Source organism: Sceloporus occidentalis, unplaced genomic scaffold (genome assembly GCF_023333645.1).
Source record: "Sceloporus occidentalis isolate IW3139 unplaced genomic scaffold, rSceOcc1.0.p SCAF_2, whole genome shotgun sequence".
Taxonomy (NCBI): domain Eukaryota; kingdom Metazoa; phylum Chordata; class Lepidosauria; order Squamata; family Phrynosomatidae; genus Sceloporus; species Sceloporus occidentalis.
This window is the reverse complement of record NW_028316982.1, coordinates 261075673-261102057: the sequence shown is the minus strand read 5'-3', so window position 1 is coordinate 261102057 and position 26385 is coordinate 261075673. Positions and strand designations below refer to the sequence as shown.

The window sequence follows — 26385 nt, the reverse complement described above, 5'->3', positions numbered from 1 at the left end:
TGCAGATTCAGCAAGAGCGTGGGGACCAAAGGAGAGGAGGCATCCATGATGCTGGTGACACTACCAACGTGCAAGCGGACAAGGATGCCAACACCAGCTGATCACCAGCTGGCAGGAGACCACTATTGTTCTTGGGCAGGGCGGGGAAAAAAGTTTTAAAGGGGCTTGGGCGCTTTAAATGTGCACATAAGCTTTCTGCCGCCGCTGCTGAGCGCCGCAGCTGCGCAGCTGCGCATCCCAGCCGGCAAAAGGAAAAAAAAGCCCTGTTTTTGGCCGCCCGTGCAGAAGCTGCCTCTCTCTTTGCAGCGTCCTCCGAGGCGGCGGTATGGAAACTGCGGGTCAGAAACGGCCCCAGGTGAGGCGTCTTCACTGCCCCCCATGTGGAAGCCCCATCTCCTGAGCCACGCCCCCGGGGCGGGCGGTCTGGAGGCTCCGTATTCAGCAGAATACACCTCCAAGACGTCTTCCCCTGCCCGTCTGTATCCCGCCATAGTGCTATAATTGTGTAGGGTAAAGGAACCCTTATATTTTCACCATCTTAGCCATTCAATTTACTTTCCTTAATTATTATTATTATTATTATTATTATTATTATTATTATTATTACAATATTAAACAGGTGAATGTGTTTTTGTGTTGATTCCTTTGTCCTGCCAGAGATCCGAAATACTAGTGTTCAGATTTGTGTGTGTGTTTTAAAAATGTAACTGACAATATTTCAATTACTTAGCAGAAATGAGAAAAGGAACAAGAGTACATTTTTAAAACTGTAAGTACTGTACTCTGTGTAGTAACAAACTACTTTCAGGGTCACTGGAACAATAATTCTACTTAATTACTTTTCAAAAATTACCTTGCCAAGCTCCCTTATTACAAGAAAAGCCTCATTTTATTATAGCACAGTTTTGCTGTTTTGGTGAGAACAATCCCCATGCCACAGGTCAAATTTACTTGATAGATGTATTCTAGTACACCCTGGGAATAGGGTAGGGGAAGCTTTAACATAATGAGGCTTACATACAGCAGGGTGTTGAGGATCGATGCAAATGGAGTCACTCCAATGCCTCCAGCCACACAGAGGCTAACCTCGTAATTGAAGGATTCTTCAAAGGGACTGCCAAAAGGACCATCAACATACAGCCTGTGGGAGCATAAGAAACGAGGGCTGACACTATCATTTGAAATTAATGCAATTAAAAAAACACCAAAAAGATATCAAAGTAATTATGGCATATTCCAATTAAAATACATACAGAAGAGCTCTAAATAATATAATTGCACAGGGCAATCTTATAACCCCAGAGCAGATGGCTGGAGGGATTTAGGATGGGACAACAGGAAGGAACTCTGCCACTGGGGCAGTGAGTGCACATTAAGAGTTTGAGAAAGTTACTCTTTTGGACTACAATTCCCACAATTCCCCTAATCGGCTGGCTTGAGGATTCTAGGCACTGTAGATAAAACAAGTAAATTATCCAAGCTCTGCATCATTTAACCTTCATGTCTGAGTGAGGATTCCAACACAGATCTCCCAGGTCTAAATCCAAAGTCTTAGTGGGAACATTGCCAAAGAGACTTTTAAGAAGCTTCAGTCTAATGTGGGGAGCATGGTGAACAGACACTTCTGCCGCACCCTCCCTGGCCGAACCAGATGATCACCCCTTCGAAAATGGTTCCTCCTCTGATGCATTCAGGTCCTTCAAAAGTTAAGGCTATAACTTGGAACAACCTCACTCTTACACTTACAGGGAAGCCACCAGGAAACACTGGGTATATTCCTGTATGAGCATGGGAATATTCATGAGTGTGTGTTTGCTGGCTGGGCATGCCACTAGCCATTTTGGTATACATCCCTATGTTTGCCATTGCTGGCATATATTCCCCATGTAATTGCCCAAGGCATGAAACACCCCCCCCCCCCATGTTTCCCTACCTCTTTTTTAACCACTACCATTTGTTCTTATTAAATGCCTTTCTGGGGGCATTACCTGATCCATAATTCAATGAAAGAGCTTTCTAGATAGGGTAATCAGAGAACAGAACTATAAAAAAAAAACAAATACAAAATTAAAAGAAAAGAAGATATTACAGGGCACTTATAAGAAGGTCATGAAATCAACAGTAGGGTTCTCAAGCACAAATTAAGTCCCACAGTAGCAAAAAGCCAGATTTATTCTGCACTTAGAGACTCTTGTCTATCAATGGTATTCCAAAATGGTATTATTATGAAAGATCACAGAGAAAACCAAGGCCATTGCCGCCTTTATCTCAGAAAATACTTTTAATGCACTGAAAATTATAAAAGGACTAGAATTTTAACAATTTCTAGCAAAGTAATTTAATGGATTTATTCTTTCTTTTCTTGATATACACTGCTGATTATTCTAGCTCAATAACTCCAAAGAAATGATGTGGTGCACAAAGTAACAAACAAACAATGTGATACAAATAAAGGGATAATGTGACAGCATTACAAAACTGAAAGAGTTGCCCTCAAGCATATAGAATTACTTTTTCACAATCTTTATCACACTACCTTGATTAATTATCCTCCAATATTAAAGACTGGAAAATTAGTAAAAAATAAGGCCCAGTATAAATGGGCACACAGTGCCAGCCTGTGGGTGAAGTCACGGTAGAGTGTTCGCATGCTCGAAGCCATGTCTCTTCCCCCCTCACGCCATGACACCATGCACTGTTCTAGATGGTGCACAGTATCATGGTGCGACTCTGGCACTGCATCTAGATGATGCAGCGCCAAAAGGCTATCACAAAGCCATGCCACTGTGGCACCTTTTAGAGGGCTCAAAAAGGAGTGGCATTTTGTGGATCCTTTTTCCACCCTCTGAAGGCCAGATCAGAGCATGGTGTGCGGTGGCCATGGCCCTGATCCAGCCAGTAATGGGGTGGCTGCATGCCGCCCCTTAGGGGCTGTTTGTACAACTCCGTACGCAGCAAAAAGAAATGGACATTTTCAACAAATAGGTTAATTTAAACTGATATTTTAAATATACAGTTGGCCCTCTATTTTTGTGGGGGAATCTGTTCTCCCCCCCCCCCCCCCGCAAAAATGGAGACTCGCCGATATTCAATCCCCATAGGCTTGAATGGGGAGCGTGCCTGCAAGCACACACAGGGCGTGCACTGTAGGGGCATGCCCCACTGAAATTAACGGAGGTCACCTCTCCTTGAATATCCAAGAACATGGATCTCAAGTATGTGAGAACGGAGACGCAACTGTATATGTCATTACTACACTAACAGCCTTACCAGAATGGTGAAAAATCTAATCCACTGTATCAATCCCCCTGCCTGTTTTGAGCTTTGGAAAGAAAGAAAAAAACTGCATGGATTTTGGCCCCTTTCTCCTTTGGTCCGCTGGGCGCAGCCGTCTGAAGGCTGCGCCCAGTGGACCAAACCAGAAAGGAGCTCCAAAATGGAGCTCCTTCTGGGGTTGCGGAAAGGGCGCCCTAGGCACCCTGCCGCGACCCCAATACGTCACAACCGCCTCGTTTGGAGGCGGTGCGGTCGTCACATATCGATGACGGCGGCCGTGTGGAATGGCTGCTGCTATTTTGTGCGCGCGCAGCGCGCACAAGGGTTAGGGTGGTGCAGAAGCACCGCCCCCTCTTAACCCTAGTACGCGCTCCGCGCATACTTTTAAGCCCGTCTGTAACTGGCCGTAGTATGTCTTTAATAAACCTAGTTATCTTTCTGTGTCACTTTTCAATGGGGTGCCAAAATATGATGTCAGAAAAGTCTGATTTTATTGTTAGACTTCTGTGAGGTGTCTCTTTACTTCGACTAGCTCCACTTAAATATAATCTAGCTGCCTGTACAAATCTTTTCCTTCGAACATCACTTTCAAGGTAAATGAAAGCCTGTAGGATTTTCCACTCCATGACTTGGGTTTTTTTTTCTTGCTTTTTTCTTTTATAAATCTCAATGCCTTTAGGGTATTTATTGGTACGATGTCTACATTACGATGAAGAGACCTGCATAAAACCCACTGGAATTAATTTGTCTCAGATGTCATTTCCATATAAGCAGGTGAATTATACTTTAGTGTATTTTTTATGATGCACATTTCATTCTTCAGTGGAGGAAAGAAGCTTTCTGGCAAAGAGAGCAAATTCCCCTCCTTTAGACTTCAGTGTTTGTAATCTTCTTTTCCTGCTTTAGACAGAATCGGGTCTTTCCATGAGATGTTTTGCTTACTCTTTAATTTGCAAGAGGGAAATAAAGAATTGTGCACTTAAGAAAACAGCCAGTGGGATTTTTAACATTTCCAAAATAAGCTCTTCAAGCATTATATATATTATTATTATTATTATTTCTTCTTGAAATAAATAAATAGGCGCTACACATCTTACCAGATGAATTCCAAACTGGAAACAGTGCCTTCCCGGGGGGAGGGGGACACCTCCAAAACAGCTATTATTCTCTTAATGTGATCTTAAAGAGTCCAGTTCTGTGTCCAGAGTCCATATTGTGTCCAGTTCTGGGCACCACAATTTAAAAAGGATGTTGATAAGTATGCCCCCAGTTCTGTCATCCAAGTCATTCAACATCATTGGGGGCATACTTATCAAATTTGCAGATGACACCAAACTAGGAGGAGTAGCTAATACCCCAGAGGACAGGATCAAAATTCAAAATGACCTTAATAGATTATAAAGCTGGGCCAAAGCCAACAAAATGAATTTCAACACGGAGAAATGTAAGGTTCTGCACTTTGGGCAGAAAAATGAAATGCACAGATATAGGATGGGCAACACCTGGCTGAACAAGACAAGAAGGGATGTCATATTGAGAAGGGAGCTAGCTTGTTTTCTGCTGCTCCAGAGAACAGGACACGGAACAATGGATGCAAGATACAGGAAAAGAGATTCCACCTCAACATTAGGAGGAACTTCCTGACAGTAAGGGATGTTCAACAGTGGAACACACTCCCTCGGAGTGTAGTAGAGTCTCCTTCCTTGGAGGTCTTTAAACAGAGGCTGGATGGCCAACTGTCAGGGATGCTTTGATTGAGAGTTCCTGCATGGCAGGGGTTGGACTGGATGGCCATTGTGGTCTCTTCCAACTATTATTCTATGATTCTATGATACACAGAACTTCATGTGAATTTTCATTTTAAAAGATGTGCATACTTGAGCCATATACCTGAAATTCCACATAGAATTACAAAGACTTTTACTTACTATACATGCTTTTCTGCATGCATTTGCCTAAAACATAAAGGAGGGTTACAAACCGCCGCTTTGCAGCGGTCTGCCGCCGCCGCTGTTTGCTCCGTGAGGGAGCCGCCGCAGTCTAACCGTGCGGCTCCCTTACGGAGCAAAAAAGAAGCTCCAAAATGGAGCTTCTTCTGGCGGCGTGCTAATGACGCCGCGAGGCGCCAATTGTGCACTCGTGACGTCATTAGCGCTGTGCAATGTGCGGATGCACAGCGTCCATTACGTCAAGATGGCAGCGGCCATGTGGAATGGCCGCCGCCATTTGTTACGGACACAGTCCGTAACAGGAGTAGGGGCGTCTGGAAGAGACGCCCCTTTTTTAAACTGGGACATTCTGAGGACGTCCCAAGTGGCGGTTTGTAACCCGCCTGTGTTTGTTTTTATTAACTGTCCTCGAACTTGACTCATGGCAACCCTATAGATGAGATATCTACAAGACCTCCTATCCTCCACTGTTCTGCATAGGTCCTGCAAGTTCAGGCCTGTGACCACCTTGATTGAGTCCATCCATCTGGCATGCAGTCTGCCTCTCTTTCTACTACCTTCTACCTTTCCTACCAGTATTGTGTTTTCTAATGAGTCATGCCTTCTCATGATGTGGCCAAAATAGGACAGCTTGTTTTATCATCTTGGCTTTTAAGGAGAATTCTAGCTTGAATTGTTCTAGGACCCATTTGTGAAGTCGAAGGCTTTCATGGCCAGCATCCATGGTTTTTTGTGGGTTTTTCGGGCTAAGTGGCCATGTTCTAGAAGATTTTCTTCCTGATGTTTCACCAGCATCTGTGGCTGGCATCTTCAGACCCATTTGTTTGTCTTTTTGGCTGTCCACAGTATCCTCGGCACACAGTATCCTCGGCACTCTTCTCCAGGATCACATCTCAAATGAGCTGATTCTTGTACGGGAAGCTTTTTTGTATATTTTTCTTCCAATATCCTTGTTTTTATGCAGACTTTTCTCTGCTAGTGGGAAATTTCTACAGCTTTTTTGTCCACAGAAGTGCACTAGAAAATCTGGAGAAGTAACATGAAGGCCAACTATGATTGTGAAGTCGAAGGCTTTCATGGCCGGCATCCATAGTTTTTTGTGGGTTTTTCGGGCTATGTGGCCATGTTCTAGCAGAGTTTCTTCCTGACATTTTGCCAGCATCAGGGGGAGATGCCAGCCACAGATTCTGGTGACATGTCAGAAAGAAACTCTGCTAGAACATTGCAACATAGCCCGAAAAAAACACAAAAAACTACCAACTATGATTCCTTTACACTGATTTGTTCAGGTAATATTATCATCCATATGCAGAGGCACAACTCCCAGACTATCCACCCAGCATGGCCAGGAAAGAAAGCTGTGGGACTTTTTAGTCCCAAAAAACATTATAAAAGTAACTATATAAAGAAATAAAAAATTACTATTACACTGGAAAGGGAGTGTCATCTTTTTTTTTTATTTCAGTGGTAATGTAACTTAGTTAATGATTAATGAAAAAAGGAATGCATCTAAGCCACGTGTTTCAATTTTTAAGAGACTAAATGATCCTATGTTATAGCTAAAAATGGATCTAAAAAAATCAATGCAGTTCTAGTCTACATCAACAAAATTACAGTGCCCATATGCAGGGAAGTATGAGTACCATTCCATTTTGGTTTGATCAAACCTCATCTGAATATTGTTGTCTGTTTCTGGACACAATTTAAGGATATTAACAAGTTGCAACATGTCCAGAGAAAGGTGATGAAGATGGGAAAGCATCTGGAAAACAAGTCCTATGGGGAATAGCTGCAGGAGCTGGGAATGTTTAGCGTGGAGAAGGTTGACAAGTAAAATTATTTGTTGTTTTAATTTGCTGTCAAGTTGAGTTTGGCTTATGGAGACCCTATGAACAATACCTCCAAGAGCTCCAGTCATAAACTGCTCTGCTCAGGTCTTGCAAATTCAGTATAGCCATGATTTCCTTGATTGAATCCATCCTCCTGCAACACACTCTCCCTCTTTTCCTACTGGTTCCACTTTACTGAGCATTTTCATCTTTCCAATTTCATCTGATTATGGTCCGGTGCCGAGGGCACTCCGCCCACACATGTCTCAACCCCAGCACGTGACGAGGGCGTAACAATGGTGGTGCCCTTTATAGATGGGTGCCACCATTGTTACATGCAGGACGCCTTGCATCCACACGTCGTGGTGCCATTATGATGTCACGAGTGCGCCATTGGCACACTGCAGCGTCATAATCGTGCCGCAAGAAGAAACCACTTTTTGTGGGTTCTTTTTGCTCCGAGGCAATTCCCCGCGGAACAAAACTAGGTGCCGGAAGACCGCCCTTTTTGGGCGGTCTGTACCAGGCCTATATGTCCAAAGTATGACAGCTTCTGTTTAGTTATCTTCACTATTAAAGAGAGTTCAGGCTTGATGTGCTCTAGGGCTCATTCATTTGTCCTTTTAGCAGTCCATAGCATCTGTAGAACTCTTCTCCAGCAAGTTTGTTTTCTGCTGTTCCACAGTTTAGAACCAAACTAACCGGTTGAAAGTACAAGGAAAGAAATATTCACTGAACATCCCAGAGTCCATTCCACTGTAGAATTACAATGCTATTATTCCACTTTAACTGCCACAATTCAATCCTCTGGTATCCTGGGGTTGGCAGTTTAGGAAGAAGCATTTAGTCTCATGGGACAGCCTACCTCAGAAAATTGAAGACTCATCTTTGTTGAAGGTTTACAGATTAGAAAGCTGGCCCAGAACTAACAAAATGGATTTAAACAGGGAGAAAAGTAAGATTCTACACTTGGGCAGTAAAAACACAATGCACAGATACAGAATGGGTGACACTTGGCTTGACAGCAGTGCATGTGAAAGGGATCTACAAGTCTTAGTAGACTCCAGACTAAACATGAGTAAGTAGTGTGCTGCAGCAGCAAGAACAGCCAAAGCAATTCTAGACTGCATCAATATGGGTATAGTGTCTAGACTGAGAGAAGTTGGGCCCGTTATAGACGGGTGTAAAGTACGTCCTGGGGACGTACTAGGGTTAGGCAAAGTGTGTGCCTTACACACGCACCTAACCCTAGTACGTCCCCAGGATGTACAAAATGGCAGTGCCCGTTCCACACGGGGGCCGCCATTACATCACGAACTCGCCGCCTTCAAATGGGGCAGCGCGGACATGATGTCGTCACGCCGCGTGAGGGCGCATAGAACGCCCTTTCCACGGTGCAAGAAGGAGCTCCAAAATGGAGCTCCTTCCACGAATTGCGTCACTGGCGTAGCCTTTAGATGGCTGCGCCAGCAACGCAAGGGAGAAAGGGGCCGAGCAGCCCCTTTCTCCTCCTCCCCGCTGCCATCGGGTGTCCTTGGGGCATGAAGCCCCAAGGACACCCCTTTCCAGGCCGCGGGGAAGTGGCCTTTTGCTGCTTCCCCGCTGCCTGGAAAGAGGGGGATCAGTGCCTTGGAGGCTGCCGCTCTGGAAGCTGAGGCCCCAATCCAGCGGGAAAAGCAGCGCCTACAGGCTGCCCCAAACGGGAGGTCTGTAAAGCGCCTAAGAGTACCATTTTATTCTGCTTTGGTCAGACCTCATTTTGTGTCCAGTTATGGGTACCACAATTGTAGAATAATGTGGAAAGCTGGAGCAAATCCAGAGGAGGGCGAGAAAATGGTGAAATGTCTGGAAACAATGCCCTATGGGAAGCAGCTTAGGGAGCTGGGTATATTTAGCCTGAAGAAGAGAAGGTTAACATGAGAGCCGTGTTTAAATATTTGAAAGGGTATCATACTGAAGATGGAACCAGTTTGTTTTATGCTGCTCTAGAGACTAGGATACAGAGCAATATATTCAAACTACAAGAAAAGAGATTCCACCTAAACATTAGGAAGAACCTCCTGATGGTTGGAGCTGTTTGACAGTAGAATATGCTCTCTCAGAGTGTGGTGGAACCTCCTTCTTGAAGGTTTTTAAACAGAAGCTGGATGGCAATCTGTTGGGAGGGCTTTGACCATGTCTTCCTGCATGGCATTGGGTTGGACTGGATGGCCCTTGTGGTGTCTTCCAACTCTATGATTCAATAATCCTCTTGGAGGGGTGATTTAACCATGGTTTCCTGCATATCAGGGGATTGACTAGACTTCCTTCTAGTTCTATGAGTTTGAAATGATGCAGCTGGAATTCAATCTGAGCTTTCCCCCTCCCTCCAGATTCTTCACCCAGTAGTGATAGCCCCACAGTGTTGAAGGAGGGCCCTATCACCTTTATCTAAAACAAATTAGGAGAGAAAATGTTAAGGTGACCAAGTTTTCATGCTCTTTCTGAAGTTCAAGGCTCTATTAGATAAGAAAAAGCACTTTCCCAGACATTTCCTTTTGTAACAAAGTGAGGTCAATCTACAGGGCAGCTCATAATAGTTACCACATGTGAAAAATGCTTCCACCTTCATGTAGAGTATTCCTTCTTTCCCCTTTTTTGTTTAGAGATATTGTAGCCACTGACCTATGCTTCTTGTCAGCTATTATCCTTCAGCAAGCCAGGCCCTGCTCTTTCCTTGGAGGGTAAGGAGCATGCCAGTGCAAGCCATTTGTTTCTTCTGTTTGCAAAGCAATAACATTCAGGTAGATATAGCTTTCCTGGAATTCATGGTCAATTTTCTGGGTTTTCCATTCCTGGAAACATATTTTCAGACAAAAATTCAGCTTGCCAGAATCCAGTTTCTCTAACGTCTGCTATACAATTCCAGAGAGGCAATGAATCATAGTATCATAGAGTTGGAAGAGACCAGAAGGGCCATCCAGCCCAACCCCTTGCTATGCAGGAACTCTCAATCAAAGCATACCCAACAGATGGCTATCCAACCTCTGTTTAAAGACTTCCAAGAAGGGAGACTCCACCAATCTCTGAGGAAAGAGTGTGTTCCACTGTCAAACAGCATTTACTGTCAGGAAGTTCCTCCTAATGCTGAGGTGGAATCTCTTTTCCTGTAGCTTGCATCCATTGTTCCAGGTCCTGTTCTCTGGAGCAGAAAATAAGCATGTTCTCTCCTCAATATTACATTCCTTCAAATGTTTAAATAGGGCTATCATATCACCTCTTAACCTTCTCCAGGCTGAACATCCCCAGCTCCCTAAGTCATTCCTCATAGGGCATGGTTTCAAGACCCTTCACCATTTTGGATGCCCTCCTTTGGACACGCTCCAGTTTCTCCACATCCTTTTGGAATTGTGGTGGCCAGAATTGGACACAGTATTCCAGGTGGGGCCTGACCAAAGCAGAATAGAAGTGGCACTATTACTTCCCTTGATCTAGACACTATACTTCTATTGAAGCATAGTGTCTATTGGCCTTTTTAGGTGCTGCATCACACTGTTGACTCATGTTCAACTTGTGGTTTACTTGAACTCCTAGATCCCTTGAGGTCTCTTAATTAAATGAATAAGGAATGTGAATAAGGTGCAGCCTCCATAGCAACAGAGCAGAACCATTTAGCCCTGGATCAAGATATGAACCAGAAATTACCAAATTTTATGATGCCTACATTTTGGTTGCTGCTAAAAACATTCAGATAACCAAAGAGAAAACTGTATACATGGATGGTATTGAATAACCAATATGGAAATCAAATAGACTACATAATTGGAAGTACTGTAGAAAAAAATTCTTTCTGCTAAAACAAGACCAGAAGCAAACTGTGGCACAGACCATGAACTTGAAATATCAAAAATTAGAGTAAAGCTAGAGAAGAACATTTAATAAAACACAATGCAAAAATACGATCTAAAGAATATATGTGGAAAACGTATATAAAGAACAGGTTTTCAGTGCTAAACTCAATTGATTATGAACCTGAACAAATGTGGATAGAAACCACGGACATTATTAGGGGGAAATGGAGACCCTACCTATAACTGAAAAGAAAGAAAAGGCTAACTGGATGAGATATGAAACTCTTCAAACTGTTCTGGATAGGTAAATAAAAGGTAATGCAACTGGATCAGATTCCTGAGTGTAGTTTTTCTACAGGTGATAGAGTAAAGAACTGATATAGCAATCGGTGCGAACAACTAGAAGAAGACAACCAAAAAGGTAGAACAAGAATCAATCCACCTGCAGTATGATCTCCAGTTTATGGACTAGCTAGTTAGACACCACTTGAAATAATAATAATAATAATAATAATAATAATAATAATAATAAGGTTTATTTATAATCCACTTTTCCAAAATTTGATCAAAGCGGCATACAATTGAAGTATAAAACATCTCAATAAAATCAATTAAAAACAGCATTAAAAACAACACAGTAATCATAACAACAAAAGGGCCAGATGGATAGGGGAGTCGATATACACATTACAAGGTCGTCAATGAAAGGAGGTAAGGGATAATATGATTTTCACGGTGGGAAGGATTGGGAAAAGAAGAACGTCTTTAGATTCTTTTTAAAAAGAACTAAGGATGTAGTGGAGCAGAGCACATCTGGGAGATTATTCCAAGATCTAGGGGCCAGGATAGAAAATGTCCTCTGTGAGGTCCTCACATAGCGTGTTGTTGGGACCTCCAACACTTTCATCCCTGTCGACCTGAGTGTGTGGGGCGGATTGTATGGGGATAGGCGGTCCTCCAAGTACCCTGGGCCCAAGCCATTTAGGGCTTTATAGGTCATTACCAATACCCTGTATTGTGCCCAGAAGCGAATAGGCAGCCAATGAAGATCTTTCAGAATAGGTGTTATATGGTCAGACCTGGAACAACCAGTGACCAATCTCGCTGCCATATTTTGCACTAACTGTAGCTTCCAGGTTTGGTACAAGGGTTGCCCCATGTAGAGCGCATTGCAGAAATCCAGTCGAGAGGTTACCAGAGCATGTACTACAGTTACAAGGTCCCTCCGGTCCAGGTAGGGACGCAGCTGGCGTATCAGCCGAAGCTGAAATCGCTTAAGAGTCAGGTGTGCTTAGCTGAGATAAGACAAAACTGAGAGGTGACATAATTGTTGTTGTTGTTGTTAACAGCCCAGAAATCAGCTTCAACTCATGACCACACTATGAATTAGAGAACTCCATGTTGTAGTGTTCCCAAAAGTCCTGATCAGATCTTGCAAATTTAGGGCTGTGGCTTCCTTGATTAACTCTCTCCATCTGTAGTGTGGTCTCCCCTTTCCTACTGCCTTCCACTTTACCAAGCATTATCATCTTTGCCAATGAGTCATTTCATCTGCTGAGGTGTCCAAAGCACAATAGCTTCAGTTTAGTCATGTTAACTCCCATTCACAGGGCTGCTGCAAGTCAAAATGGGATTGACGGCACTTAATAACAACACAAGCCATCTCCTTTTATTACACAGGACAGAAGGAAGAGTTTCATCCTATGCTATGAAAATTAATTAATTTTGCTTAGCTTTGTATTCTGTATGTGGCAGCCCAAAATAAAAACCTTATGTAAATTACTGCTTACTTTAGAGCAGTAGCTTGATACTCCATCCGGCTCATATATATTCTTATATATGGAAAAAAACATTTCATCTTGACAGCTCTTGCATCTCTAGACTCAATCATGTTGATCTCAGTACGCCGAAACAACAGCTAGCTAGTTAGACACCACTTGAAATAGCTTTGGCACCTTATTTTCTTGGTTGCCTTTGCTCCTTCACAGCTGCTAACCAGGTTCCCCAGCTGCCAGCTGTCTACTATTCTGCAGCATATTTGATGTGTTTAAAAAAGGCATTTTTGTTTAGAGACTGAGCAACAAGAGGGTGAGAAGGTGCAGTCAGTGAATGGGCAAATGGAGAAGGGGGGGGTAAAAAGGGGTTGTCTATTTTTGTACAGGTGTGCAAGTTCATATTAGCCTCATAGCCCGAAAAACCCACAAAAAACTATGGATGCCAGCCATGAAAACCTTCGACTTCACAATGGTGCAAAGATTTTGTTGCTGTTTCACATAAAACCATTGATTTCAGGGTTAAAAAAACCCTTTGTGAAAATTTCACAGAAAATCTATGCAATGATTTTAAACATCACCAAAAATGTGCAATATGCTTGTAATTTTGCTCAGTAGGGGAAAGTTTGAAATTCTTCATTCTGCATGCAAGAAATAAAGATTTGCATTTAACCTGTATTTTTGCTACAATAAAAACTACTAAAATGTTAGTGTAACACTGCCAAGGAGCAAGGTCAACCCTTCGCAAGTAAGAAGAATAATGTAACTTAATTATAACTGAGCTATTTGAAAAGGGAATTAATTACAAAGTAATGCATAAAGTTCTGGTTTTCAATTCTATCTTCAACATCACCTTTCTATCTTAGAGAGCCATTGTTTCAAAACTTCAGTGGAGAAAGGTCTGGCCTCCACAAGGTACAACATGCCCTGTTTAATTTCAAAAATAAACTACCATGCAATGCATCTGAGCACAGACGACGTCAATATTCCATGGGCTCCAGGCACGAATCAAATGGTCAAAAGATTTCTACTGGAAAGTTACAGATAGAAATGGTGAAATGTCAGAGAATACTAAATGAGTCCACAGAAGGCAGGAAGCCTGGGGACGGGCCTGGGAGTCATTCATTTAAATGCTCCTCGGAGAGGTGATAACAGCTTCTCATCTCTTACCGGCTCCCCCAGTAGCATTTGAAAATGGATGAAACAGAGCATGAAAACATGTCAGTAGCAATGTGACTGACTGAGAAAGGTGCATAAGTGGCCGCCTGGTGCTTCTCTTCCTACCTCCCAGGGGATGATGAAATTCATCCAAAGTACATTTTACCAAAAAACAAAACAAAACAAAACAAACAACAACAACAAACCCTTGGTGTCCTGGCACATGTGGGAGCAGCATCTGTGGTGTGGACTAAAGAGACTCTCAGTTCTGGGTGGTTTCTGGAGGGCTTCCATTGTGCAAGCTTCATTACACTCTTGTATCTTTCCCTCTGCAATATCCTGTTAATGGAGATTCTTTTCAGTGCCTTTGCAAAGATGGAGAAATAAGGCTGCACTATAGTAAGATGGGGGAAAGAGTCTCAAAGGCTCAATTTGGTTCTGGAGAATTATATATAAGCAATGAGAGAAGTCACTGCAACTAGATGACAGTTAGATGCTATTGCCAACAGCCAGTATGGTGGGGGAAATGTTAGGCATTATAAACATTTGAAGACTTATTAGGTCTGAAAAACTATTATTAGGGTGCCACCCAGGTCTGTAACCACACACTACTAGCTTTTCCCCAGAATGCCTACTGTTGTTGTTGTTGCCAAGACATTTCTGACTTGAAGGCACACATTTCTTCAAGTCATGTCTGACTAAGGCAAACCTATCATGGGGTTTTCTTTGCTAGATTTGTTAAGAGGGGATTTCCCCTTACCTTCCTCTAAGCTGAGAGAGGGTGACTTGCCCAAGGTGGGTCTCCATGTCTGAGCAGAGATTCAGACCTTAGTCTCTTGAGTTATAATCCAATGCTCAAACCACTACACTCTCAGGTGGTGACCTCTCAACTCCAGGAGTTTCTGGATGAAACAAATTATCTAGATCCACTTCAATCTAGTTTTAGGCCTGGGTATGGGACAGAGACAGCTTTGGTTTTTTCTGCCCCCCATGCTATTTAACATATATATGGAACTGCTGGGACAGTGTTTTCAAACAGTATTTTATGCCCAGGATGGTTTGAATACTGTTTGAAAACATTGAAATTCTGGACCATGCCAACCACTACCATGTCAGGATACACAGGGAAGCCATTGAAATCCACAAACATCTGGATAATTTCAACCAGAAAGAAGAAACCCTTAAGTGAACAAAATCTGGCTACCAGTCCTGAGAAATAGCAAAATAAGGACTCAGCAAATGCAAATGGGAAACCAGTCAGAGTCAGGAGCTTTCCCAGCAGATAATTATCACCAAGTAGCAGACATTAATCCTCTTTTGCATTAGCCTCCCAGCCTGAGGCCTGCCATCAGCAACAGAACAATACACATACAAATCACTCCTGCATTCCCAGGCTCACACAGTATATATATACTCAAGTTTTTCCAGGCAAGCATTCTCTGAAGATGCCTGCCACAGATGCTGGTGAAACGTCAGAAAGAAACTCTGCTAGAACATGGCCACAAAGCCCAAAAAACCCACAAAAAAATATGGATGCCGGCCATGAAAGCCTTCAGCTTCACATTTGTAGGTTCATTTTCACAGTCAGATTTGTGCACTGGACTGTTGTAACTGTTAATTTTATGTCACATTCTAACTTGTTAAAATCTCAAATTCTCTTGATCAAAGTTTGAAGAAATTTGAGAATATTGGTACTGTATGTGTTGATGCCAAAATTATCCAAACAAGTTATCCTACTCTCTGTACTGCCTTAATTCAATAGATATAGCCACTTTCAGTCTAGAAAGACCCATGTTTTGGAAAGGGCCACGGAGGTCTAGTGTGATCTAGTGCAAAAAGAGCTGAGCAGTCATTATGGATTTGGAAAGGGTCTGTCCTATAGCTGCGAAAGAAGACCCCAAAGACTGGAAATGTTACTTTTTTTGGCAATGACTTCTACAGCCTCCCAGCCAGCATGGCCAATAGCGATGCTGGCTGAGGAATTCTGGGAGGTGTAATGCAAAAAAGTGAATTCCCTCAGGTTCTGTCAGGAGTAAAAAGATTTGTCAGCCTCAATGAAGCCTCACAACCATATGGGAATATACAGACATTCATAATTAGCAACTAACTTTGAAGGGGAAAGCCTCAGTTTATCCCACATTTAATTTTTTAGCATCTCAACTTCTTTTCGTCAAAGTTATGATGAAGTTTACAAATTCTGGGAAGTTCTTATTAGGAATATATATATATATATATATATATATATATATATATTGACATATCCCTAAGAAGACTATTATGCGGCACAATACTATAGATCTAATTTGCACTGTAGAAATAAAGCAGTTCGACACTATTTTAACTGCCATGTTTCAATGCTATGGGATTGTGAGATTTGTAGTTTTGCAAGATATCTATCCTTCTCTGTCAGAGAGTTCTGGTGTCACAACAGACTACAAATCCCAGAATTCCACAGCACTGAGCTATGGCAGTGAAAGTGGTGTCAAATGACATATTTCTACAGTGCAAATTAGACCTATTTCATTTCCAGGAGTATGTCGAAGCATGTGATAATCAAACAAGACAGTTCACCACTATGGCATAAAATAACCTCTCAGTTCACTAACACATTTGGCTCCTTGAAACAGCATCAGCAGAACAGAGGGGAACAGAAGAAAACCCCAGCTGTTAATGTTCAGGATAACCCTGCCCTAAACTTCATTAGCATTTTACCAGATTCATTAGAATTTTAAACGTGCCCATTCTTTGAACATCAAGGGGATGAATGGTGAAAAATTATTCTTCATCTTCAAGAGTCTGTATTGTACCTGCAGTTTTTATTCCCCTGTATCTGTACTGTATCTGCAATTTTTCTTCCACAGTAGGTCTAACTAGAGAGAAGGTTCCAGTATGGGATAAAGAGTTAATGAATACTCCACATTGCATTGGTGGGTAGATTTGCTATGAAGCCAATCCCAGTGCAAGCAACAATTTCTCCTCAAAGTGAGGGTGCCTGTAATCTGGGACTGTGACCAAGGCCACTGTCAAGACTATAGCTATGGAACATCCAGGGCCTTGGACATCTCTAAATGGGATTACAACCTGTTTTTTCTGGGCAGAATCTGCACTGCAGAAATAATCGTGGTTGGCACCACTTTAACCGCCATGGCTCAGTGCTATAGACTACTGGGATTTTCAGTTTTGTGTTATAATTAATGTGTTTCTAACATACAATCCATAAAAATATGTATATAAATGGTGGGGGAACTGAATGGTGAACTTTTCTCCTGCAAAAAGAGTAACAGTGGCCTGGAAAGATGGCCCAAAAAGAGCGGTCTCCCAACACCTGGTTTTGCTCTGCGGGAAAGTCGCAGCCTCCAGACCGCAGGACTTTCCGCAGAGCAAAAAGAACCTGCAAAAAGCGGGTTCCTCTTGTGGCACCATTATAATAATAATAATAAATAATAATAAATAAAAATTTTATTTGTATACCGCCCTTCCCACGATCAGGGCGGTGAACAACAGATCAAAATTACAGTACATTAATTACACATCAAAACAAATTATGACACTGTAGTGCACCAATGGTGCACTCGCGACGTCATAATGGCACCATGATGTGCGGACGCTAAGCGTCCGTCATGACAAAATAGTGGCGCCCATCTGTACAGGGCGCCACCATTTTGATGTACAGAATACGTGCTAGGGTTGCGGGGCATCTATAAGCAATGCCCCAAGACAACCCCAGCATGTCATCAAGACGTGCCACAAGGCCCGTCTGTACCAGGCCATAGTTATTGGTCCTTACTAGTCTTCTGAACTCATCTCCTACTGCTGTTCACATATTCCCAAACACTGTGTCCTCCTTTTTCTGATTCACTTTCGGGTCACTTCGGTCATTTAAAATAAGAACCCTGCAGGAGGAACTATTTTCTAACCCCATGAGCTGTAGCAGGAAAGTCATCATCATTTTTCCCCGGGAATTTCCCCCTAAGCACCCCATTTACATGATGAGAAAAGCAATGTTTTTGCTACTGGAGCAAATCTGGCCTTGTAAATAGAGACCCTGGCAGAGAACTGAAAACAACTTGGCTTCTGCATGGAAGCCCACCGGCTGCTTGCTACTTGGCCTCTGTTCACTACCATGTAGGAGGCAGCAGCAGCAGATGGGAAAGTGAGTTGGGAAAGCATTTTGTACCTCTCATAGCCTCTAATTTGAGTCTAAACTTCTGTGAGAATTTTCTTCAGGTCCAGGCCATCAGACCATATGGCTTAGGACTGTGCTATCTGACAAATCGTATCTCTTCATATGAGCCTTCTGAGGCTCTAAGGAACTCAAGTCCTTCTCTCTGTCCAACCACCTTCACAGGCACATCTGGTGGGGACATGTGATAGGACTTTCTTGGTGGCTGCCCTATGATTTGCAAATTCCTTTGTAACCTTGGTGTCCCCTCTGGTAGCAGGTAAACACTATTATTCTGACCAGCTTTTGATAATTGCATTTTTAAACATGCAACTGAGGAAGTAGGGCAAGGTCTACAAAAGCTCATGCTACCAATTTCTTTCTTTCAGTTAGTCTCAAAGGTGCTACAAGATCCCTCTGCATACTGCATTTTTAAAGAAAGAGCTTTAAAAGGCATTTCTTTAAAATATGGCTCCCTGTCATTGCTGTGGTTTCTGAAGGAAAAAGGAACATCCAAGCACACTCCATCATGCCTGGACCTCAATGGCTGGGGTCCATGCTCCATGTTCTCTGAGAAAGAGAAAAGCAGGAAGCTGGTGCCTGGGTTCTGCCAGCTAGTGAGAGACCATCCCTCAATTCTAACTGCTGTTGTTATAGCCTAAGAAGCGAAAACACAGCAGCCATAACCTGGTGCACTGAATTCCTACTCTACCATCCACTTTTTTCTTGTGTATTGTGTCTTATTTAGACTGTAAGACTGAGGGCAGGGAACTGTGAAACTTATTAATTGTAAGCTGTTCTGGGAATCTTTGTGGTTGAAGAGCAGGGTATAAATGGATGAATGGATGAATGAATGAATGAATGAATGACTTTTAATAGCAATAGCACCTATATTTCTATACCACTTTATGGTGCTAAGCACTCTCTGAGTGGTTTACAATATGTAGGGTGCAGCACTGATTCTGTGATGTTTTTAAACTGCTTATTTTGAATTGCATGTTTTGAATTGTTTTTCATGTTATTGATAGTTTGACTCCACTTTAATGTTGACCTTTATATGTTTTTACTGTGCTTCATGAGATCCAGGGTGGTATAGTGGTATGAGTGCTGGATCATAATAAAATAATAATAAAATTTATTTATGTACCGCTATTCCATTCGATCACAGCGGTGTACAACAATTGCAATAACGATACATGACTCTGGAGACCAGGGTTCGATTCACAACTCAGCTATAAAACCCACTGGATGACCTTAGGCAAATCACATGCTCTCAGCCTCACAGGCAGGCAATAACAAACCTCCTCTGAACAAATGTTGCCAAGAAAACCTTCTGATAGGTTCACATTAGGGTCTCTATAAGCCAGAAATGACTTGAAGGCACACAACAACAACAAATGTTGGGATGTAAATAAAGTGAATGACCACAATAACAAACCACATTCAGCCTGACCCTAGTAACTGTTAAACCGAAACTCCAGAAATCATAGTTTCCTTGCATTAATGTGTGCTTGACTGTTACAGAATTTCCTGAGAGAAATCAGTATATACATCAATAATCCTCCACTTGTTTGTTAATGATTTGTGATGCCAGTGACTCAAATCTCATAATAAGCAAACTATTTATTTATTTATTTAGCAACAGATAAATTATGTTATAAGCGGCACTCCATGGTTTAGAATAACATATGGAAAGCCCTCTCTTTTAGTTAACTGTCAAAGTGTGGTTGACTCCCTTTACACAGTAATGGCACACAAGCACATACACATGCACTAATCAGTTACTCTTGTCACAGAAAGGTACAGTTTCAGCCAATCCTGTTGCTGTGCTATAATGAGGGTCTATTATCATTTCAAAGAGTGCTGCAGCTCAATAATCTAAGCAGCGTGAGATTATGGTTCAAAGAATTGTAGTTTTCAGAGAGAAAAAATACCCACTGCTTTTGTGGAATTGAACAAGCAGTTGGAAATGTTTAGCAGATCTAGCCATTAGCTGCCAGGAGACACTAGACTTCATGCAATATCAGCAGGGAGCTGCTCTTTGCATGTCATTATAGAGCCTTTAAAATCCTGTTGTTGTTTTAAACATATATATTCAGAGATTTTGGGGGGCTAGCTACCACTGAAATTCACCAGTAAAAAAACCGCTTTTCTTTCTAAAAACATTCACAAAGATTGTCAAGAATTTTCTAGGCATACAGAAGACATGTGCTCACTTAACCTGAAGTGGATAAGCATTTTTTCTACTGGCTTCGAATCAGAACTTGGATACCCCCCCCCCCCCAAACAATTCCTTAAATTAAGCATTCTAGTTGAGGTATTCTAGGTGCTGTGAAGGGTTTAAATGCATTGAAGGGGTCTGGTGTATGATACTGCATATACTGTATATTTGTGAGCCATAAAGCTCAGCTGGACTGGAAGTTCAGCTATCATTGATGGGAAAGTATGGCATGATTCCCTAAGTCTGGTACACAACTGGAAAGGTGAATGGGATGCAAAGAAATCTTTCTTTCATTGGGGAAGGGGATTGACTTGGTGGCTTATCCCTACCCTCTGTCTGTAAAATGGAAATTAGGTTCCAGTATCAGAAGCATTGCCATGCAACCAAGTAATAAGTAACACTTGCTGAATACCCTCTTCTTTACAACCATTAACAGTACAGAAGATGTATCCAGTTTTTAATCTGGTGTTTTCAGAATGTACATTGGGGATGAACAAATGTAGCCCACAGGCTACACAGACCCCCCTCAAGTCCAATTCTGGAATGCAATTTTTTTTCTTGATCCCAAAACAGTTGATATGGGGTAAAAATGGGAGGTGATGGACTTTCAGGGTCCCAAAGAACCTATGTATGCTACAGTGCTACTCTGCTGTGTTCATACTGACTGTGAACCACTGCAACATATTTTGGTCCAGTCTAACTGTTGTTCTGGTGGTGGTGGTGTGCCTTCAAGTCAAAAATGAACTTTAGACTAACTTATCACTACTGCATATGCTGCCTAGGAGTTATAGTGTAAAAACATTTGGTGTGGGCATGTACATCCTCAACTCTCTTTTAAAGGAACTGGGGCTGCTGCCATATTGCAGAAATAAAGCAGTTTGACACCACTGTAACTGCCGTGATTCATTGCTATGGGATAGTGGGATTTATAGTTTGTTGTGGCAACATCGCTTTCCTAGAATTCCTAGAATTCCACAGCATTGAGCCATGGCAGTTGAAGCAGTATCAAACTGCATTAATTCTGAAGTGAAAATGCAGTCTAAGAAACAAATTTAATTAGTATAATGGCCAAGAAAATTTTCTTCTCAAAGCCCCTAAAATTAAACTCAAATATACCTATGCTGGTCCATTGATGTTGGTGAAGGACCTTTATTATTTTCATCTCTGCTTCTGGAACTAGTCAAAAACAGTCACCCTGTTGGTTTCAGAAGCCTTTATTTGGAAGCTGTCCAGTTGTTTTAATTAATTAGCCCTTCCTTTTTCTTGTTTCCATTTTCTTTTGGTCTTCTAATGATAGTATTCCCTTGATACTCTTCCATCCAATCTTGCCCAGTTTAGTACTGAAGAACCTTCTTTCCTCCAACTCCAGTCATCTGGAAAACCTTTGTCCATATTCCTATTTCAGTGAGTCATCTCAAACCTTTGGCAAAAAATGCTTTCCTGCTTTCTAAATTTTATTTCAACTTTTTTTAAAGTGGTCTTTTAAAAAAAAATCATCCTCCATTATGTCATTTAAGTTGATTTGGTAGTAAGCCCTATTGAACTCAATGGGAATTTGGAACAGACATGGATTAAACTAATGAACTGCATGATTTTAAAAAATTAAACTGGAAAAAAGAAACCATCATGATTGCTTCTAAGAATGGTACTCTCTGGATGGCAGAACACATAAGAGGACCTACAGTTTAACAAAAGATGTTATGAACAAATTCTTACAGTTGGAGGTAATCATTCTAATAAAATCCATCCCAAAACACTCTGTTATACTTATATAAGTCATATGAAATGCTCTTAACTTAAGTCTACCTGCCATACTTTGCATTAGCTGTTTTGGTCTTGTTGATGCAGATCAGATAAATTTTTGATTCACTTCGGAGGGCCTCAACACTGCTGAGCAGATAAAAATGAAAGGGTGGGATGGTACAGAAAAGAAGGCTTCATTCTCACAGGCAGAGGTCAGCAGGGAGAAGAAACAGAGTTAGCTGACACCCCCAGAGAGGTACTTTAGTATACCTTTGCTGGTGAACAGCTACCAGCCACTCCTACAGGAAAAAGCAGAGCACTGCACTAAAGGACTCTTATGCTGAGGTCAAAACATAATCTCCATCACTAAGAATATCCTTTACTGATTTGTGCTACAGGGGAAAACTTGGGTCTTTACAAAGGACAACCCCCCACCCTCCATATACACATGATTAGCATCTTTTGTTAGTGAAAATTTCAAAAATAATAAAAATGACTCATTCTGTTGGAATGAAACATTCTAATTTGCAAGGGGATAATTAACTTGTCCTCCACTTCTGTTTGCCATGAGCCTTCTTTGTCAATGATGGCTCATTCTTTCTTCTAAGTGTGAGCTGCCATAATTGATAAACAAACAAAAAAGGGAGGAAGGGAGGGAAAGGCAAAAAGGAATGTGACAAGCGTCTTTAAGACTAATTGGTTTTTATTCCGGCATGAGCTTTCATGGATATAAACCCACTTCTTTAAACTACCATTTATGACTTGGGTGCTTTTCATTCCACTGGTTTGCAAGTTATTTGCTGCAAGCTGGAGAGCAAGGTTGTTGTTTTTTTTGCATCTACTTGTCCCACAAAGATGCCTTATTAAAAATCCAGAAGAGATTGGCCAACAGCACAAGTGACAGAAACCCACACAAGACACAAAAAGGGATCAGCCTGATGAGATGTCTACCTCCAATGCAACATGTATAGCAAAGAGAAATATCACCAGAGCCTGACCCACCAGGCTTAGGCCAACAGTGCAGACTGCAGATATCCTCCTTCTGCTGCACCACTGAAAACTATAGGGAGATTACGTTTAAAACACACACACACACATACACACTCCACTTCTTTTCAAGAAACAGATATTTACTTACTTTGGGTAATGCCTCTGCTGGAAGACTGGAAGGATCTCGGCATCCCGGCTGGAATATAGAAACAGCAGATCCCGAAACCTCTCTGTCAATAAATAAATATATATGGCTTAGTAATACTGGTAAGGTGTGAGAGCCAGAGTGTTATAGTGTTTTCATGTTGGACTAGGACCCTGGGAGACCAGGATTTGAAGCTCAGTTCAGCCATGGAAATCTACTAGGTGACCTTGGACAAGTCATGCTCTCTTAACCTCAGAGGAAGGCAATGCACAAATCTTACCAAGAAAGACCTGTAGTAAGCTTGCTTTAGGGTCACCATAAGTTGGAAATGATTTTGAAGTATTATTATTATTACTACATAATAATAATAATAATAATAATAATAATAATAAGCCGCCACAGAGATCAGGTCAGGTTTGCTAAGCATGTGTAATATTTAGTTCAGTGGTCCCTAAACTGTGCCCTTTAAGAGAGTTTGGACTTTAGCTCCCAGAAGCCTCAGCCATGTTGGCCAATAGTCTGGGATTCTGGAAGCTGAAGTCCAAAATCTCTTTGCACAGTTTGGGGACCACTGATTTAGCAGCAGAAGTGATGTACAAAGCAAGTGCGGTGCAGAGGTTACAACCAGCTTCCTAAACCTGATTCCCTCCAGATAGGTTGGTCTACAAGTATGATGTAATTATGTATAATACAGGATTATTGGTGTTGTACTCCAGACATGGTTGAATTATTCCAAAATGATGAGAAGTCTGGAAATCATGCCTAATGAGAAACAATGTAAGAATCTGGGTATGCTGAATTTAAGGTTAAGAGATGACATGATAGGAATGAGAAGGGCTACTTTGGCAGCTAGCCAAGATAAAAGGTAAAGGTAAAGGTTTCCCCTTTCATAAGATTATCAAATCATGTCTTAACAGCTGAGCCACCCGATCCCCAGCCAAGATCCTTAAGTGCAAAAATATAAAACACTATAGTCAGGATCATCCAAGTGATAGTATTTCCCATCACAATGTACAGATGGGAAAGCTGGGCAGTGAAGAAAGCTGATAGAAAAAAAACAATTCATTCAAGATGTGGTGCTGAAGAAGAGTACTGAGGATATACTGTACCATGGACAGCCAAAAATACAAACAAAGAGCTCCTTGAACAGATCAAGCTTGAGCTCTCCCTGGAAGTCAGGGAGACTACAATTGAAGCTGTCATACTCAGCCACATCATAAGGAGGCATGCCTCACTAGAAAAGATAATAATGCTAGGAAAGGTGGGGGGTAGTAGGAAGTGAGAAAGACTGTATACCAGATGGATAGACTTAATCAAGGAGGCCATGGCCCTAAGCCTGCAGGGCTTGAGAAGAGCAATTGAGGACAGGCAGTATTGGAGATGTCTCATTAATGGGATCACCATGAATGAAAGTTGACTTGAAGGCAGTTAACAACAACAACATATTGATGATAGAGTGAGCTTGTTTTCTGTTGTTCCAGAGAATAGGGCTCAGAGCAATGGATTCAAACTACAGTAAAAGTGATTCCACCTCAACATTAGGAGAACTTGCTGAGGATAAGACCTTTTCAACAGTGGAATATGCTGCCTCAGAACATGGTAGAATCTCCTTTAGAAATTTTTAAACAGAAGCTGGATGACCATCTGTCAGGAGTGCTTTGACTGTATATTCCTCTAAGGCGGGGGTTTGAGCTGGATGGCCCCTGTGGTCTCTTCTGACTCTGCAATTCTATTATTCTTCATCTGGAGGGAAACAGGCTGGGGAAAGCTTGATTAGAATGTATGCCTATGCCTGTAGAGATCATAGAGATCTGAGTACAAACATTCACTCAGCCATTGAGCAACTGGGTAACTAAAGGCCAGTCACTATTTCTCAGCTTGAGAACAGTGAACTCTTCAGAACCACAGCGAAGCCATGCTGGATCAGACACCAAATCTGCCTTCTCCAGCGTTCTGTTCCCAAAGTGGCCAACCAGATGTCAATGAGAAACCCACAAGCAGGGCTTGACTACGGTAATACCTTCCCTCTTATGGTACTAGCGATTGGAAATGAAACATCCATTGGTTGGCTTCCTGTAAGTGATTTACATGGGCTAATGGTCCTCTTTGGATGGGATAACCTCCCTTTCCTATTCCCTTCACTAGGCCTTGCACTCTGTCTAGAAACCTCCTACTGCCCAGCAGTTGTCAACTCCCAGAGCGGTCCTTGCCACTGTTGCTCACCAGTAGGGAAAGGAGGTGATTCAAGCCTTGAGGATCCAACTGCTCTGAGCTTTGGGGGGAAGAAGAGGAAGGTTCACTTCATTTGAGAGAACATCTTCACTTCTTCCCCCTCAACTGATCAGTCAGTGGCAGATGCTTGGAACACAAAGAAAGTACTATATTATTGTGGCCATGCCCTGATTCTGGGCTTCTGATTGACCACTTTTGGAACATAATGTTGAACTAGACAGGTCTTGTGTCTGATTGAACATATCTTTCCTTAGATTCTTGTTGGCATATAGTTGGCCAGTATAGAATAGAAAGCTGGACTAGATACGTCTTGTGTCTGGTCCAACAGAAAATATGCATAGAAAACAACTGGGAGGAGGGGGGGAGTTTTGATGCAGAAAAGAAAACTTTGCAGAGATAGAAAGTTCCTGAACCAGAAATAGTGATCAGGAATTGAATAGAAATACTCATGCTCTCATCCAGCAGAGAGTATACTGGATGTATTATTATATTCTTGTCTGCTAGACAAAGAACATGAAGATGTTCATTCCTAGGTTGTACACAGTCTCTAATGTACAAAAATATTGCCATTTTTATGATGGTCTTACATTTCTTTTCCCGTTTCTAAAGCTCCTGCCAGATATATCATCTTAATGGGTGACAACTTATGTCCATGAAGAGAGAGATTTTTCTGTTACAGAAACAGTGGGAATAAAAAAAGAGCCCAAGTGTTAACCAAGCCAATAATCTGACATGTCTGGTTACTTTTATTAAACAAAAATATCATACAAATCATAATGTTTTGGATATTTTTATAAAACAAAAGTATACACATAAGCAAAACATAAACATTGAATAGCATCCTCTTAGTGAATTATGATGGCATAAATAGAGAGCCAGTGTGGTTTAGTGATTTAACAATTGAGGACTAGAACTCCAGAAAGCCAGGGTTCAAATTCCTGTTCAACCATGAAAACCCACTAGATGACCTTGGGCAAGTGGAGCCCTGGGGGCGCAGTGGTTAAATGCCTGTACTGCAGCCATTCACTCGAAACCACAAGGTTGCGAGTTCAAGACCAGCAAAAGGGCCCAAGCTCAA

General features: G+C 41.9%; 1 protein-coding gene across 2 annotated transcripts in view; it reads right to left on the bottom strand.

Annotated features, from left to right (window-relative positions):
- The window catches only part of NOX4 (NADPH oxidase 4), a 149390-nt gene that overhangs the window by 14884 nt on the left and 108121 nt on the right, over positions 1–26385 (bottom strand). The window contains exons 13-14 of one of the 2 annotated variants that reach the window (XM_089508261.1): positions 23079–23160; positions 1022–1141 (exon numbers count right to left, since the gene is read on the bottom strand). In XM_089508261.1, coding sequence (XP_089364387.1) covers positions 1022–1141; positions 23079–23160 — 202 coding nt within the window. The remainder of the gene's footprint in view (positions 1–1021; positions 1142–23078; positions 23161–26385) is intronic. The other variant, XM_089508262.1, reaches the window with a different exon arrangement.